At 39.5% G+C, this 14,442-nt stretch overlaps 1 protein-coding gene across 3 annotated transcripts; it reads right to left on the bottom strand.

Annotated features, from left to right (window-relative positions):
- Positions 1–10,153: 10,153 nt before the first annotated feature.
- Positions 10,154–14,401, bottom strand: LOC107218603 (UDP-glucuronic acid decarboxylase 1). 3 transcript variants are annotated; one of them, XM_046738606.1, is made up of 5 exons: positions 13,945–14,401; positions 12,064–12,648; positions 11,865–11,978; positions 11,256–11,576; positions 10,154–11,160 (listed from the first exon to the last, which is right to left on the bottom strand). In XM_046738606.1, the coding sequence occupies exons 1-5, from the start codon at positions 14,003–14,005 to the stop codon at positions 10,883–10,885; spliced, it is 1,359 nt and encodes a 452-aa protein (XP_046594562.1). In that variant the 5' UTR covers positions 14,006–14,401; the 3' UTR covers positions 10,154–10,882. The 3 variants fall into 3 exon arrangements, with proteins under 3 accessions (XP_046594562.1, XP_015512010.1, XP_015512011.1); XM_015656524.2 differs by having other exon boundaries at positions 12,064–12,654; positions 13,945–14,400; XM_015656525.2 differs by lacking the exon at positions 13,945–14,401 and adding an exon at positions 13,085–13,239 and having other exon boundaries at positions 12,064–12,654.
- Between the last annotated feature and the right edge of the window lie 41 nt (positions 14,402–14,442).

Genomic DNA, 14,442 nt, shown 5'->3' with positions numbered 1-14,442 from the left:
TTACGGCTTTCAAAGGATTTCAGGTGATATCAAAAAATGTTCGCATATAGTGTCATAATAATTGGCAAGGTTTCATCTAACTGGAGAGTTGATGAACGTTTCAAATGATGTCATGTAGTCCGAAGAGTTCACATGAGTTCAATCGTTCCATGGAATTTGAAAAATTGTACGGGATTGGCAAAGATTTCACGTGGTTATAAGGAAGTTCACATAAGCTCGACGATTCGACAGCATTTCGAAAGATTTCACTGACCGGTGCGAGCCGTATTTAAAAATTGGTTAACAGTACAAAACAAACTCAACAGACGTCCACCTCTTTAAAACTCAAGAACATGCAGCCGAGAGCAAGCTGCGCACAAACTACTCTGGTAGTCCACGGATTTCCATGAACGTGGGTATCCTTCCTCTGAATGCAAACAAGAGGATTGACATGCTGCACGTAGGTACAACACTTTCTGGTTACTTGCTTACTTTCCGCATAAAATCTATATTTGCAGAGAGGTAGTCGACCATCGCCTCTCACGTAGGTCGAACAATGTGCCTGTTTATACCCAGCAGCAGCAGAATTGAACACGCTCATGGCTATCCTATCAGTTCTTCATCGTTGCACGGTGGAAAAATTCCTCCCAATGAATCCCAAGACGAAAGATTATGGAATTCAAGAACGTTATTGAACCACACCGAAATCGAGCACCGTGCACGATGTTTTCATTTCCTTTTACTTTTGTTTCTTTACTATTATTACTGTGGTCGTTTATTTGGTCAGGAATAAATTATCGCGCAGTTGGCTCTCGGCTCCATTCACCAATGCCTCGACCTACACTGTAACGCGTGAAAAACACGAGCCGGTATACCCACGTATTTAATTATCATTTGAAAATATGATATAGGCAGGACCCTGGACAAAGGGATGCATCGAGACTGGTTTGAGTAATTTATGCAATCGTGAAGAGTGCCGAAGACCATAAGCTCGGGAGATCTGAGGTGTTCGTGTTACGGAATTCAACGCCTCCCAAGCTTCGTTCTTCTTTCCTCGACTCGAGATCCTTGAACCACTTTCTACACCAGGTTAAAGCATTCCCGCATTTTACATGCGACAATGACTATAAACCATTGATGTAACTATTTAAGAAGCCGTTTATCGTCCACAAATTCTTGATATTTTCTACGTTTATTCCGGTTACCAGAAGTCGTATACGTGCAGTGGCAAATTATGACGTAAACAAGAGTGTTCATTATCGTTCACTCCATAACAATTAGCCACAGAGTAATATTAAATCGTGATAAGAAGCGTTGAATTTCTTATCAAGTTTTCAACGCCACAATATCCGGGTTTTATAGTCGACAAGTTGGAACTGGTTTCTCTGTTCTTTATCTGCGATTTAATAACCATGGAACTCATTACCACTTATCGTGCGTGAATTTCAATACGAATAAATGGGACTGTATTATTCTGATAATAACTCAACGCGCATTCGTTCTAGCTCACATTGAAAGTCACACTTCCTTATTATACGAGTCAAAGCGAGTTTTTCGTCACAGATGATCAGCAAATATATTAAATTCCATCACAAAGATTTCACTGAAAACGGTATGATGTAATTTTTCAGAGCTTGAAACTCGTTGTTGAAGTAGGACTTTTCATTTCCGGAACAATTGAAAAAAAAAAAAAATGAAAGAAACAAAAGCGCCTTGAATACGATCACCGAAGAAGTGTGTCAAGCGGAGCAAAGCCTCAAGTCTCTTCTGGGCTGCGGCATCTCGTCCATCCGCAAGAGGCAGGCTTCGCCATGCATAATGTAGACGGAAAATACGGCGGACCACTCGTGCGGGTAAATAAATGTATGCATGTATAAGCAGTTTGTGCAGAAACACAGACACAGTGTAGTTTCAGGCAGGCGTTTGAAATGCGCGTGTGCTCATCGTTCAGACACACGTGTAACGCTACTCGTTTCCGGCGAGTGTATATTATATACACATAGGTATACGAGGTGCAGTGCAGGAGTCTTATGGTCCCGAAGGGGTGATTTGGTGAACCGATTTACTCAATCTTTCCGAAACGCCGGAAGTGTACGCTGGGCTTTTCTGTCTTGACGTCATTTCAGCCCGGAACCTCATTCCAGGCCGGGGCGCCGCTTGGGAGTTGAAGGCAACGGGTACACAGCTTGCGGTTAGGTTATTACGAAAAGGTAGCAGGATGAACATAGTGGATACAGACTTCGTTGCGGCTGGCTAACTTCTCCACGAATGTTGCAGATGGTGGTAATTCTCCTCTGAAGAGAATTGCAAAGTTTGGGTTAATCTCAAAATCGCCATCTACAATTTAACTGTGAATGGACTCTACTACATCACTGACCGTGAACTTTCGACCTTATGCTTCTTCTCTTCCTTGTTCAAAGTCTCTGCCTTTTCGAATGCTTCGATCATTCACTGTCGTTTCACCTTTCGTGCAGGTACTTTAAGTTTCGAATGGTCGAACTCGCTACCTAGTTTAATGATCAGTATTTCAGTGGGGTTTGGGGATAATAAACTGAAGAAACCAATGATAAATTTTACGATTTGTTCCTGGGATGAGTCGTTTCTTCAGATTGTTCGAGTAAGGTCGCCGTCAGTTTGTACGTCTCACTTCGACAACTTTGTTTTACTATTGTCCAATTAGGGGAACTCAAATTCTGATGACAATACTGTACAAAATGTTGGTGTTATTATTCAGCAAAATTGGCAGGAGTGGAGTGTCATAGAACATTTTTGGTGGTCAATTTGGAAATTTGAAATTAGATGATGTTAGATGGACACCAAATATTGTATTGTCACCAAACTATAGTCTACGGAAGTCTACGTCACATTTTTATATACCACCCCGTATACCACGCCAAATCATCACCAGCTACTGCACGTAGTCTGCTTTTATTATAATTTCACTATGATAATCACTGTGTAATTAATACACTTCCTACTATTCCTCGGGGCTCCTTTCTCGGGACATAATAAAAACTCTATTCTATTCCATTCCATTCTATTGTTTCTCTTTGCTTCTACATCACGCTTAATTAGGTACCTGTCCGACTCGTTCTCTCTGCCAACAGACTGGCTCTCTAAATCTTTCTTTTTCTTCCTGGCCGTACTTCAGCGTCAGACTTGAGAATTGGCTAATCTGAGAGGTGCAAAAAGACATGGTCAGTGGAAATTGGAACTTCATCAGCGCATTTTTATCTACGGAGAAAGTGCTAGAACCTGAGGTTGTTTTCCTCAGGTCTGAAGCAGTGTGTATTCGTGGGCATTGTGTGGGTATATAAATATTGAGAGGCCACCTAGAACGTGACGAACGGGTCGAAAGATCCTTCCAGCTCTGGCAACTTGGCGCGAAGATATCCAAAGCACGTACGCTCGTTTTATACGATCCCCATGACTTCGCCGGCGTTAGGAAATAGGGGAGTCCTCCATTAGTTTCTTAAGTATACGAAGACTGACGAGGGTATAATAAAACTGCAACGAATCACGCCCTCGCCGATGCAATTCGTGCGGCAATTGGCTGATCAGTTTTCATCACGAGATCTCGACTCCACATATTTTTCGAAAGTATCCAATAGTAACAGCTTCCATTGACTCGCGGAATTCTCTGCATTCGCGGAAGGATTAACTTCGAATCTCGTTGTACGGTCAAACTGGCCTATTTTTTCATGCTATTTACCTCGATAATTCAATAGTGATATGAAGGGAGGAAAGGAAATATCAGCTCATTGAAATGTCTGCAGAATCTAAATTCTTGTCGTCGGCAATGCGTTTGGGTATTGAAAGGCATGCATGCATGCATGGTTACATTTGGACACTATGAGGCAACTGCACGTATAAACGAACGCCGCCGAAAGAGACCATTAAATGGTAATGTGGTCACGATTTGAACAGTCAATTAGGAGGACGAGTATGAACACTTTTTAGAGTAGGTATATCCAGTGTGTTGGGTTCAGATAGACGTCGAGAATAAGGCTCGGGTGAATGACACAGGAACTGCAGCTCGTACTCTACATGAATTCTGTCTTATACCTTTTAAAGGAATGAGTCAATCGAAGCGAATTCCGTGAACACTTTGACGGTATGTCACGTATGTTCCTGTGTGGCGGTCGTCGAGGTCGGCAAAGATTAATTAAGAGGCTAATCGTGTCGTATAGTGAAATATATTCGCGATGAGGATCTTGATATCTACGTGCGATTTTTCACGACGTTCCTTCCTAACTTCACCTCGCGCTATATCCAAGTGAAACAAGACTATGCGTAGGTATGAACTTGAGTAGAGATATGAAAGCTTGAATTATTCTTGTTCTTTCGCAGATCCATAAAGATTATGTGAGTATAAAATGTTCGCGATATTCTTAGGTATTAGAAAAAGAGTGAACAGTTTTTTGAGTATTGTGTTGAACGGACTTTACGGCCAAGAATTGATTAATCATTTCCGTTAGTAATTTGTAAATGTATCAACCAGTTTTCGGTAATAAACTGTTTTTCATTGATTCGAAGTATGGATTGGTAAAGATGTTGAAACCTTGCACAAAGGTGAGAGACTTTGGCGCACTTCTTATACCGACCCTAACAATAAAATAATTAAGATGCGATGAAAGTAATACTGGTACCATTTCGAGCAAGTAAATTTTTTTCGATTGAAATTTTTCTTCAATGTTTTCTAACAAAGATCACCGCTGCCAAAATTGATAGAAAATCGATTTTCATCAGTTAGGCACAATTGCAATCACGCTTGATAGTAATATTCTAACATTCACAGCTAACGCAAAGTAGCCAACATTTGGGAGGTGCTGCGATTGAACTTGGAGAAACGGAATCTTCCCATTTTACGAGCTGTCCTCATCATGTATCGAGATTCGTTGAATGAGGAATTCCCTTCGTCGAAAATTGAGCACTCGCTGATCATCCACCGCAATATTTCCACTTCCAAGTCTCGTTTTACCCGCAGGACTATCGAGTTACGAAGGGACCCCTCGATGCGTTGACCGTGCGATAAAGGTTATCATGGGACGTGTGTCACCTGGCCGTAGGTGTACTTTTTCTCCTTATTTCATGGAAAGGAAGGTCAACCGCAGCATTTTTTTCAACCACCTCAGAGCCAGGGAAGCTATAAAGCAGTTTCAAAGTAATTTTGTAGGCTGACCGTACGACGTTCGTTTTCTCTTCTTTTTCTTCTCTCGTCCCCAATAGTTAAAGGGATAACCTATACACAGACTGAAACGGGTGAATAGTTCTCGTTTGAGAAGTTTTAGAATATTCACCGACAAACATGCAGTAGCATCATATTCCACGCAAATGTACAGAGAGAAAGGGATACGCTCGACTTTTATGCTACCTCGTAAAGTTTATAACTTTGTTCCTCCGCATTCCGTTATATTTTGAGATAGAAATACTTTTCCCCTTACATAGGTATATTCACAAGTAACTGAAGAATCGATTCAATCGCGATATTTCATATCGTGAGTACCTATAACCTTTGCCCAAGCTGTAAGTACTCTGTGAAATTGGAATAGTACTCTTGCACCGTAAAAAAGTATTACAGTTTTGAACGTTATCTTTGTAAATTCGAGCTTGTGTATCAGAGATGGATACAAAGCGTGAAATTCCGCAAGGCATAGGGTCAGGTAAATTACAACGTTGTTCGTATTTCAAACATATTCTGTAACATCGGCTATGCAATGTTGGTTCGAATTTTGTTACTACGCTTTAAATTTTTTTCCAAATTCTCAACAGAATGGGTATGAAATATAGGTATAAGTACGTAGAATCAGAAGCTTCGAAAATATTATTAGTTCAATATTCTACACGTATGCAATCGAAAAACTAAAAATTTGGAAGTCCGAAATGTAGAACCGTGGCAATAAACTGCCTAGAATATCATATCAGAGGCATCATCAGTGGATGGACAGTGACGTAGAATTTAAAAATATCATCGTATTCGTGTTGCTGTAGGTTAAATCACGGTTTTACAATTTTCCACATTCCAGCGCAACTATGAAATTTTTACTCTTGTTACATTTGGAGAACACAGCTTACGTTTCAAACTTTTTCACTTTATCACGTTTCCCATCGCCATCTTCGTCGCTAAAATAAATGTCATGGTTCTATTCTACCATTTGACCATTCTCACAACTCTCTTCCGTCTACTTTTCGATCCTAACCCAAAACTGTTTACCTTCTCGCATGCAGATGAAAGATGATGAAAATTGTAGGTCCAAACAAAGGAAGCACAACACAATGGAGGTAGAATAATGTGCGAAAGAGGTGACTGTTCAAGGGATGAGAAGAAGAGTTTATCCCGGGAGTCCTTCGCCTCCGTGGTAGGCCCAGCATCCGATGCCCTTTGCTCGAAACTTTTGCTGTTTCTTGGTACTCGGGGGTTCGAGATCCGAGTCGGTTGGGTGGCCGAACTCAGGATCTTACCTACGCCAGTTCGCTGGCTCACAATCAGTCGGGCATTCCTCTTTTTTCCTGGCTGGAGCTCGGCCGCCAGTCTGCCTGCCAGCTCGCCCCGCCGTTTGATGCTGAATCAGCTGACAAGCGATCGTTCCTGGACCACCTACAGTCTCAGTCTCAAACGTCCAGGTTGCCAGACTGCCACAAAGCGAAAACCGGTGCGAGTCGACTCCTGAATAATTAGCGAAATACTGTCGAAATTAAAATACGCGAATCTCGTTTCAATTTTTACTCTAAATTGATAAATAGTTTAACCACTAAAGACGTTTGAAATCAACGATTGCAACGAACGTTCGTTTCTTGGGAAATCAAAATTGACCAAGAGAAAAGGGGTAATTTTTGTGGTAGAAAATTTCCAGTTGATAATTGGCTGGGTATCTTGTTCAGATTTCCAGAACCCAAACTTTGAACAGCTTTAGATGTTCAAACACTGAAATAGTTTTGTACGTATGTATATTAAAATGTAAGTGTATATTCTGAACACGTCAAGCTGCATGTTCAAGTTTTGCATAAATCAAAATAAAGTGTCCAAGTTTGCCAGAATAAAAATCATATCGATTATAGGTCAATTTTAACCATCCAAGGAACGAATGTTCGTCGAAGCCATCGATGTTGGACTCTTTTACAAGTCGAATTTCCCTACAAGGTTGAATACGTTACAATACTAGGAAATCGCGGTCAATGTTTAAACATGTCTCCGAGATGAAAATCTTCTAAAGTTGTATATCAAACGAGTTCTCGAAATTTTATGAAAAATCTGATCAAATGTGACATCGTCTGTTATGTAGAATTCGACACGGATCTTAAGTTATAGCGGAATAATTGAAACTCCGGGAATCTTGCATTCAATAACGATATCTCAGAATAACTACGATTCCTGTATTTCTACGTTTACTATTCACAATATCCTACGGGATAACGCATTGGTAGTTATTTATACTTTCCATATAAAATGTGATAGCAATCATTAACCACGAGTCCGTCTCTGCGTCTCGCCGCATTTATATGTATACACAACGAAGATTCTTTGAAGTCTGCAGAGTTTCCATTCCCGCAGGATTATATTCACAGGTAGACGACTGCTGCTGGCTCAAAGAGCCAAAAGTAAAATAGACTCGACGTACATTACACGTTATTATACCCACACACGTATGTATGTATTCCTTCCAAGCCGGGATTATGAAACGAGCTGGCGTTTCCCGCACAGAGAAAACTCCACACCCGCTTCTCGAGCCGGAATTTTCATCACGCGCTCAAAACATTCATTTGCCTTTTTATCCCCCGTGCTAGTCAGTGGACAAATTTCCTAGGATATTAAAATTACAGCTCCCTTTCGTGTGAGAAGGAGTCAACCTCACCTTGAAAAACAGTATTGCAATAATTTACTCTGTGAAAAAATTTTTACTTCAGGATAGGCCTCACTGTATGAATAAAAGATTAGGAAAAGAGACAAACTAAACGTTCATGAAATCTCCAGCAATGTTATCTGCACCAATGATATTAATGCAATAATCTGAGGAAATTTTAAAAACATAAGTTGAGGTATCAACGATTTGATAAAGGGTTTTACAATTAGACTGTTGATTAAACTCTGGTGTATTCGATCTAATTCTGATGTTATATGCTCATTTTACTCGACGACCATATTCCCACAAATCGTCTGAATAAAACTCATAAAAATTTGCTCCACTTATAAAGCGCAAATACAATTCTTGACGAATTGTTGCACCTTACTTACAAATATCTGTTCTGATCAACTCTGGTGACAACCACTTGAAAATTTTTTTCAAGTCATGTGTGGATATCTCTATGGTGAACAAACTGAGCCCATAACATAACCATCGAAGTTTAATAATTTCGAACGTTTTAATTTAAAATAATCAAAAACGACCCATTTTTCGCCAGATTAATAGCACTAACCTTGAAATCTGTCACGTGGTCCTGTGATAATACCAATGAAAAACTCGGCATATTGATCCATTCAACTTGATTTTGCTCTTTACACTCTGATTGCGAAATTTTGTCGAAAAACACTCACAAGTTATAGCGGCACCAATGGCACCATTAAAAACCCGAACAGGCAAAGGAAGCGAAGTGCAGATTGCAATCTCGCGAAGCCGATTACTTTTTATGCCTCTTAAGCAGAGGGATCGTAGAGAGCGGAGGCGGTTAGATCATCTCCGGCGACGCCTTAGTGTCTTCATCGTGTCAATGGTGAAGGCGCAGTATCCCGGATGGAGTGATTACAACTAGGAACGTTAGTCGGGGTCTCGTTCACCGGGACGACGACCACGCGCGCCCTGTCAAGGCCCACGCGTCACCCATTACACTCAATATCCCCCTTTAAATAAGTTGGTGTCTCTCCTCGCCACCGACACCAATTGCTCGCAAGCTCAATTCTTTAATTTGTATCTATCCGTGCAAGAATGCAGGATGCACATTGTTCGCCGCGAACTACATGGCTGTACATCTACACATACGTATCTTTCAGACTCTTTTGAAACCATTCCTGAAAGAGGGGCCTCAACTTACGAAGCTCGTAATATTTCGTGTCCTCATATTTTGAGCTAGCCGCATCGCATGCTTTTCAAATCATCGTCATCGGACATTAACTGCATTTGCGACTGATAATATCTAGTCAGCGGATATTGCACACATCGTCTCCTGTTTACTTTTGATGATCGTGCCTTTTGTGATCTGGTATTGGAGACCAAGGATAATCATCCATATTATCAAAATTTGCAGATGTCTATTTGTTTCGGATTTAAACTTCACTTAAAGCTTCCATAATGTACATACATGTACTACTTTATAATTGCGACTCTGACCGAGCCCGTCGTCCCCTCCGAAGGACCTTTCGCGACCGAATCAACGTCTTTTCCGCCATACACAATATAACCACTAACTTTTTCGATACTGGCGCGTAATCGAAGATACGTGATATATTTAGAAGCTGGCAATTTTCATCAACGAGAACGACGCGACATCTGGCGTTTATTGCCGGAACTACCATGCAATTGTTGGTAAGACAATGTGTCTCTTGGCGTAAAAAATCGCGAAATAGTTTCAAACAGGCATTGCATTTGTGTCTACAAAATTCAATCGTGGTGAATTATTGTTCAAAAATTTTTTATTTATAAATACTAAGCTAATTGGATCATTATTTACTTTCGCCTCACTGAAAGTTCAGCTATTTAGGGTCATCAACGCTTTTTAGTACGAAATTTGAAATAACACAATTTCTCGGACAAGCTTCAGTCCAGTGTATATTGAATTTAAACATTTCTCAGGAAGTTTTGAAGTGACAAAGCAGAAATTTGTCACCAAAAAATTGACCCCGAATAACAGACTCTGTCGACTTTTTAGCGGTGCGTTTGTTCATTAAATTATCGTAAAATAACATGCCCGCAGATCCACAATTCTAATTTGTATTGAATTGCCTAATTGATATGATTAAGCCAACTATGTGTACAACACTTCTCATTAAGTTTACTCAATTACACTTTTCACCAACGAGTCGAAACAATGACTTTCATAAAACTTAGTTTCCGTTAATCATGGGTAGTTTCGAATATTTACTGACAGAACTAACGGTACTTATGAGTCTCTCTTGCTGTACGGAATTTTTCATGAGCTGTGTCCGCTTCGAGGTACTTTGTGTATTTTTACAAACGATCAGTTTAAATATACGCTATTTATTATACAACGCACAATATACAATATATTACAAGTCTTGATTAATTTGTTCTTGATTTAACCTCAAATTCACTTTACACGTTACATTTATGCAAAATTAAGTCAAGAGTACCTAACAGATGAGGATTTATAAAAAAAAAAAGATAAAATTGTTCTTACGACCAGAATATATGAAAAGTATCACACGAGATGTCAATTCTTAAATCGAAAGCAACGTCGACACAGTTGTGTGGTTGTCCAACTAATTTAGAAGCAGTACGCTCAAATTCTCAATAGTAATTAAAAAGAATTGGTTTTGTGACTTTAATAATTCAGTCGTCATTTTGATTATTAATGTTTGAAGCTCAAAAATGTATTTCTAATATGACGTCACTTTCGATTACGTACCGTACACTCAAGTCGAATAGACGTACTAAATATCCTCCTTAGGGGAAAAATCATTCTCCAAATCAGTTACATTGTCCATGTCGCTCGAAATATATGACGGTATTGTTAAAAACGAGAGATTACGACTAAAATTACGAGCATAGCAGATTAGGGTCAAATCCTCGGTGGGTATTGACAGAATTGAATATTTTTTATTTTTCAATCGGATTTAGTGTCGTTGGACGGCGCATTATTTGGCACATAATGGTTTGTCCATCTAAAGTGAAGATGGCATCATGATCATTCATGAATTTTCTGTCGTCCTGCTCTATTCACTCAAAAATTTTTACAACTGTTCGATTATGTCGTGGTCGTTCTTCAACGACGCCTTTGTCTTTGTTTCAAATTCATCTTTCTGTGAGTGTTTCGTCCTCTGTAATTCTTTCCTAAAATACGCAACCGTCTGTTCAAGACCCTCGGACAATGGAACTTTTGGCTCCCAGTCCAAATACTTTTTCGCTCTTGAAATGTCCGGTTTTCTTCTCTGCGGATCGTCCTCAACTGCCGCAAGCTCCACGATTTTACTGGTCCCTCCAACCAGTTCTTTTATCATTGAGGCGAACTCTGAAAGTGTAGAACATTCCGGCATGAATGTCCAACTGAAGGATGTACAGCAAAACTTGATCTCAGTGATATTTATTACTGAAAACTCGTAATACCTTCGATTGTATGTTCAATGGGATTTCCTATGTTTACTGGCAAAGTGTAATTCGATCCCATCAGGGCCACCAGTCCATCAACCAAGTCAGAGACGTACTGAAACGAGCGTGTTTGTTTTCCGTTTCCGTAAATTGTGATGGAATCATTTTGCAAGGCCTGCAAAATGAAATTTGACACAACTCTGCCATCGTTCATGTGCATCCGTGGACCAAAGGTGTTGAAAATGCGAGCTACGCGGACTGACACTCCTTCCTGTCTCATGTAGGCGTAGCTCAACGTTTCGGCTACCCGCTTACCCTCGTCATAACAGGCTCTGGGTCCTAAGTTTAGAAATTTGATCTTTTCGCTAATGTGTTTTCGAACAATTGAAGGCTGCTCTGTTATATTCAAGATGAGGTACTTTAACATGTCTTGTTTCGTCCACTAAAATCTCTGACTGCTAAAGATGTATAATGAAACTTATTTATAAAATGTATGATTTAATTAAATAATAGATTCACAAACGCTTGGAGTACCATAGATTGAAATACAAGTATAAAATACAAAAATATTCTACATCAAGATTCGGTCTTGCAGTTACTTTGGGTTTTCATTTTTTTCTCACTTACCAATAGGATTAACATGGCCCCAATATGTTTCAGACTGAGGATGTTCGTCAGGATCGCCATAAACCTCTGATGTACTAGCAATAAGGACCCTAGCACCAACTCTTTTCGCCAGTCCTGAAACATTTAATCATATAAAAGGAATGCTAACGTTTTTATAAAAGAATTAGGATCCTGGGTTGTCAGAGACTTTTTTTCTCACCTAACATATTTATAGTCCCAACGGTGTTAGTCTTAATTGTCTTTACTGGATTATGCATATAATGCGGTGGACTTGCAGGACTAGCTAAGTGATAAATTTCGTCCACCTCTAAGTAAAGAGGTCTAACAATATCATGATGAACCAGTTCAAAATTTTCGTGGCCCACCCAGTGCTCGACGTTTCGTTTTCTACCCGTGAAAAAATTATCTGCGACAATGACTTCGTGCCCGGCAAGCATTAGGCGATCAACGAGATGCGAGCCAACGAAACCAGCCCCTCCAGTGACTAGAATTCGCTTTCGATTCTTGTAATTCAAAAATTTAACAGTCGGGAAATTTTTAGGTACTCGGCTTTCGATTTTTGCTTCGATCCGATGGAGTTTATCCTCAAGTTCACGAATCCTAGTATTTGCTTCTTGAAGATCATTTATCTCAATGTAAGGAACATCATTATCCATCTCCATCATCTTTTCAATAGCTTCAGGTTCAATCTCGTTCAAACTGTCCTCGTTTTGCTTGATTTGGCGGAGCCGTTTATCATTGAAAGATTGTTCTTCCTCAGTCTTTGCCCAGCCTTTGTAAAAGCCTATAACTGTGCAATAGACCGTTTCTTTATTTCAAATCGTTTTGACGTCTTGTTTAAATTTCTTACAAGCTTATGGCAGCATAAATATTAATTGAATTCAAGGTCAACAGCTATACTAGCAAGCAAGCGAGTTCAAATTGTTTCTGATAAGATAACTTGTCTTATTATTATTTTTTGTGACACAATAACTACGATTATTGCATTACTAGTATGACTGGCAGATTGACGAAACAAAAATGTAATGCTGACAGTCACTATTGAAAGTATTAAGAAATTAATTGCATTTTAAATTTGTGTATGTAAATGTGTATTAGTAGAAGTATTTAGATTCCTGTTTTATTCATAGGAAAAAAATTGTCAGAGCTTTAGGAGACAAAATGTGAAAATTGCTAGTATACAGGCAAAAAAAGTGTTTGTACTCTACATTTTTACTCACATAAAGAATAGATTTTTCGACTTGATCGCAAAACGGAGTAACTTTCAAATTCGTTGCTATGCAGCAAATGTGCCTTTTCCACTTTGCGAATACTTAAATGTTAGTTGTAGTTTCCGTGTATAGTTTTCGAGAGATAAGTCTGCATGTACAAACAAAAATGTTGTCGACTGATATTCTAAGAATGAACGCAAACAATTGAACAAAAAAATGAATTATTTGTTAAATGACGAAATGCGCAAAATGTTACAAAGATTGATGTGAAGAACCTGTTGAATGATCAACATAGAATGTAAAGTGTATATTGATTCCGTGTCGTAACTAGAATCAAATAGAATTGTTCGTTTATATTATTTTCACAAAAAAATCATCAAACGACTAGGAACCGTTCGTAGTTTGATTTTTTAACACGGTAAATGCAAGCACTCTGTCGGTTAGTCTTCAAGTGAAAGTTAGATTCGATTCTGAAGTGACTCCGAACCGTGTTTTGCTGCACATATGACCGATATTTCAAATTACCAGCTGTGGATCTAGACATAATACAAATATGAATGGGTTTCTGTGTGTGCGCAATAATAATCTTCATTGTAGTATTTATTTATACAGAATAACAAGTTTGCGAAGTCAGAAGGTTGGTTCTCAGGTGCTGGCGAAGTATTATTGAAATTGGTATCATTTGGTGTTCTTTGGGTTTGTAACAGTTGTATCAATAGCCAAGCAATTAATCTTCATACCTTGATTGTTGAAGTCAACATGCCCCAACAATATCAGAGACTTGACAATGCAAGGTGACACCGCAAGAGGCGGCGCGGTTTCGATAAAAAAAACGGCGAATAGACGCATATTGAAGAGTGCGTACTCACCCAATAGAACGCATACGATGAAAAACGCGGCTTGTTTCATCTTGCGCTGCGTGAGGAACATTCTTCCGTATTTCACATGTTTCGAGTAGTGCCAACTCAAGCCATAATATCCTCGTCAGCTAGTCTTTCTCTTTCAAGTCGTAGTCCACGCTTACAGTCGATGCATTCCAATCGCAATTCGTGCAGCGTGCACGCAGCGGGAATGAATAGACATTTAAAAACAGGTTACGGTTCGAGAATGACATAACCTAATCCCACTAACCTCTGTCCAAAAATACAACCAATCAAAACCGTTTTTCGAACTTCACCAGACAACAGTACGCGTGACGCAGACTATAGTTTGGTGTATTTTGGCTTTCACACCTGTAAACTCCACTAGGGACTCGAAAACAACACACGAAGATACATCGACGAACTGAACCGAAGCGGCCAAAGCCGGATAAACCCGATATCTACATCGACCCAGCAAAAACCGCCTTTCTAGACTAGAGTTATAGC

Source organism: Neodiprion lecontei, chromosome 4, assembly GCF_021901455.1.
Source record: "Neodiprion lecontei isolate iyNeoLeco1 chromosome 4, iyNeoLeco1.1, whole genome shotgun sequence".
Classification (NCBI taxonomy): domain Eukaryota; kingdom Metazoa; phylum Arthropoda; class Insecta; order Hymenoptera; family Diprionidae; genus Neodiprion; species Neodiprion lecontei.
The sequence above is the reverse complement of the archived record's forward strand: the minus strand, read 5'-3'. Positions and strand labels throughout refer to the sequence as shown.

Bases quoted from the DNA above. Each gene is read 5' to 3' on its own strand.
- LOC107218603 (XM_015656524.2), bottom strand. From the start codon at position 14,005: ATGTTCCTCACGCAGCGCAAGATGAAACAAGCCGCGTTTTTCATCGTA. The intron at 12,655-13,944 runs GTGAGTACGCAC...TCTATTGCACAG, and splicing joins CATCGTATGCGTTCTATTGG to TTATAGGCTTTTACAAAGGC. The intron at 11,979-12,063 runs GTGAGAAAAAAA...TAAATGTTTCAG, and splicing joins TGGGACTATAAATATGTTAG to GACTGGCGAAAAGAGTTGGT.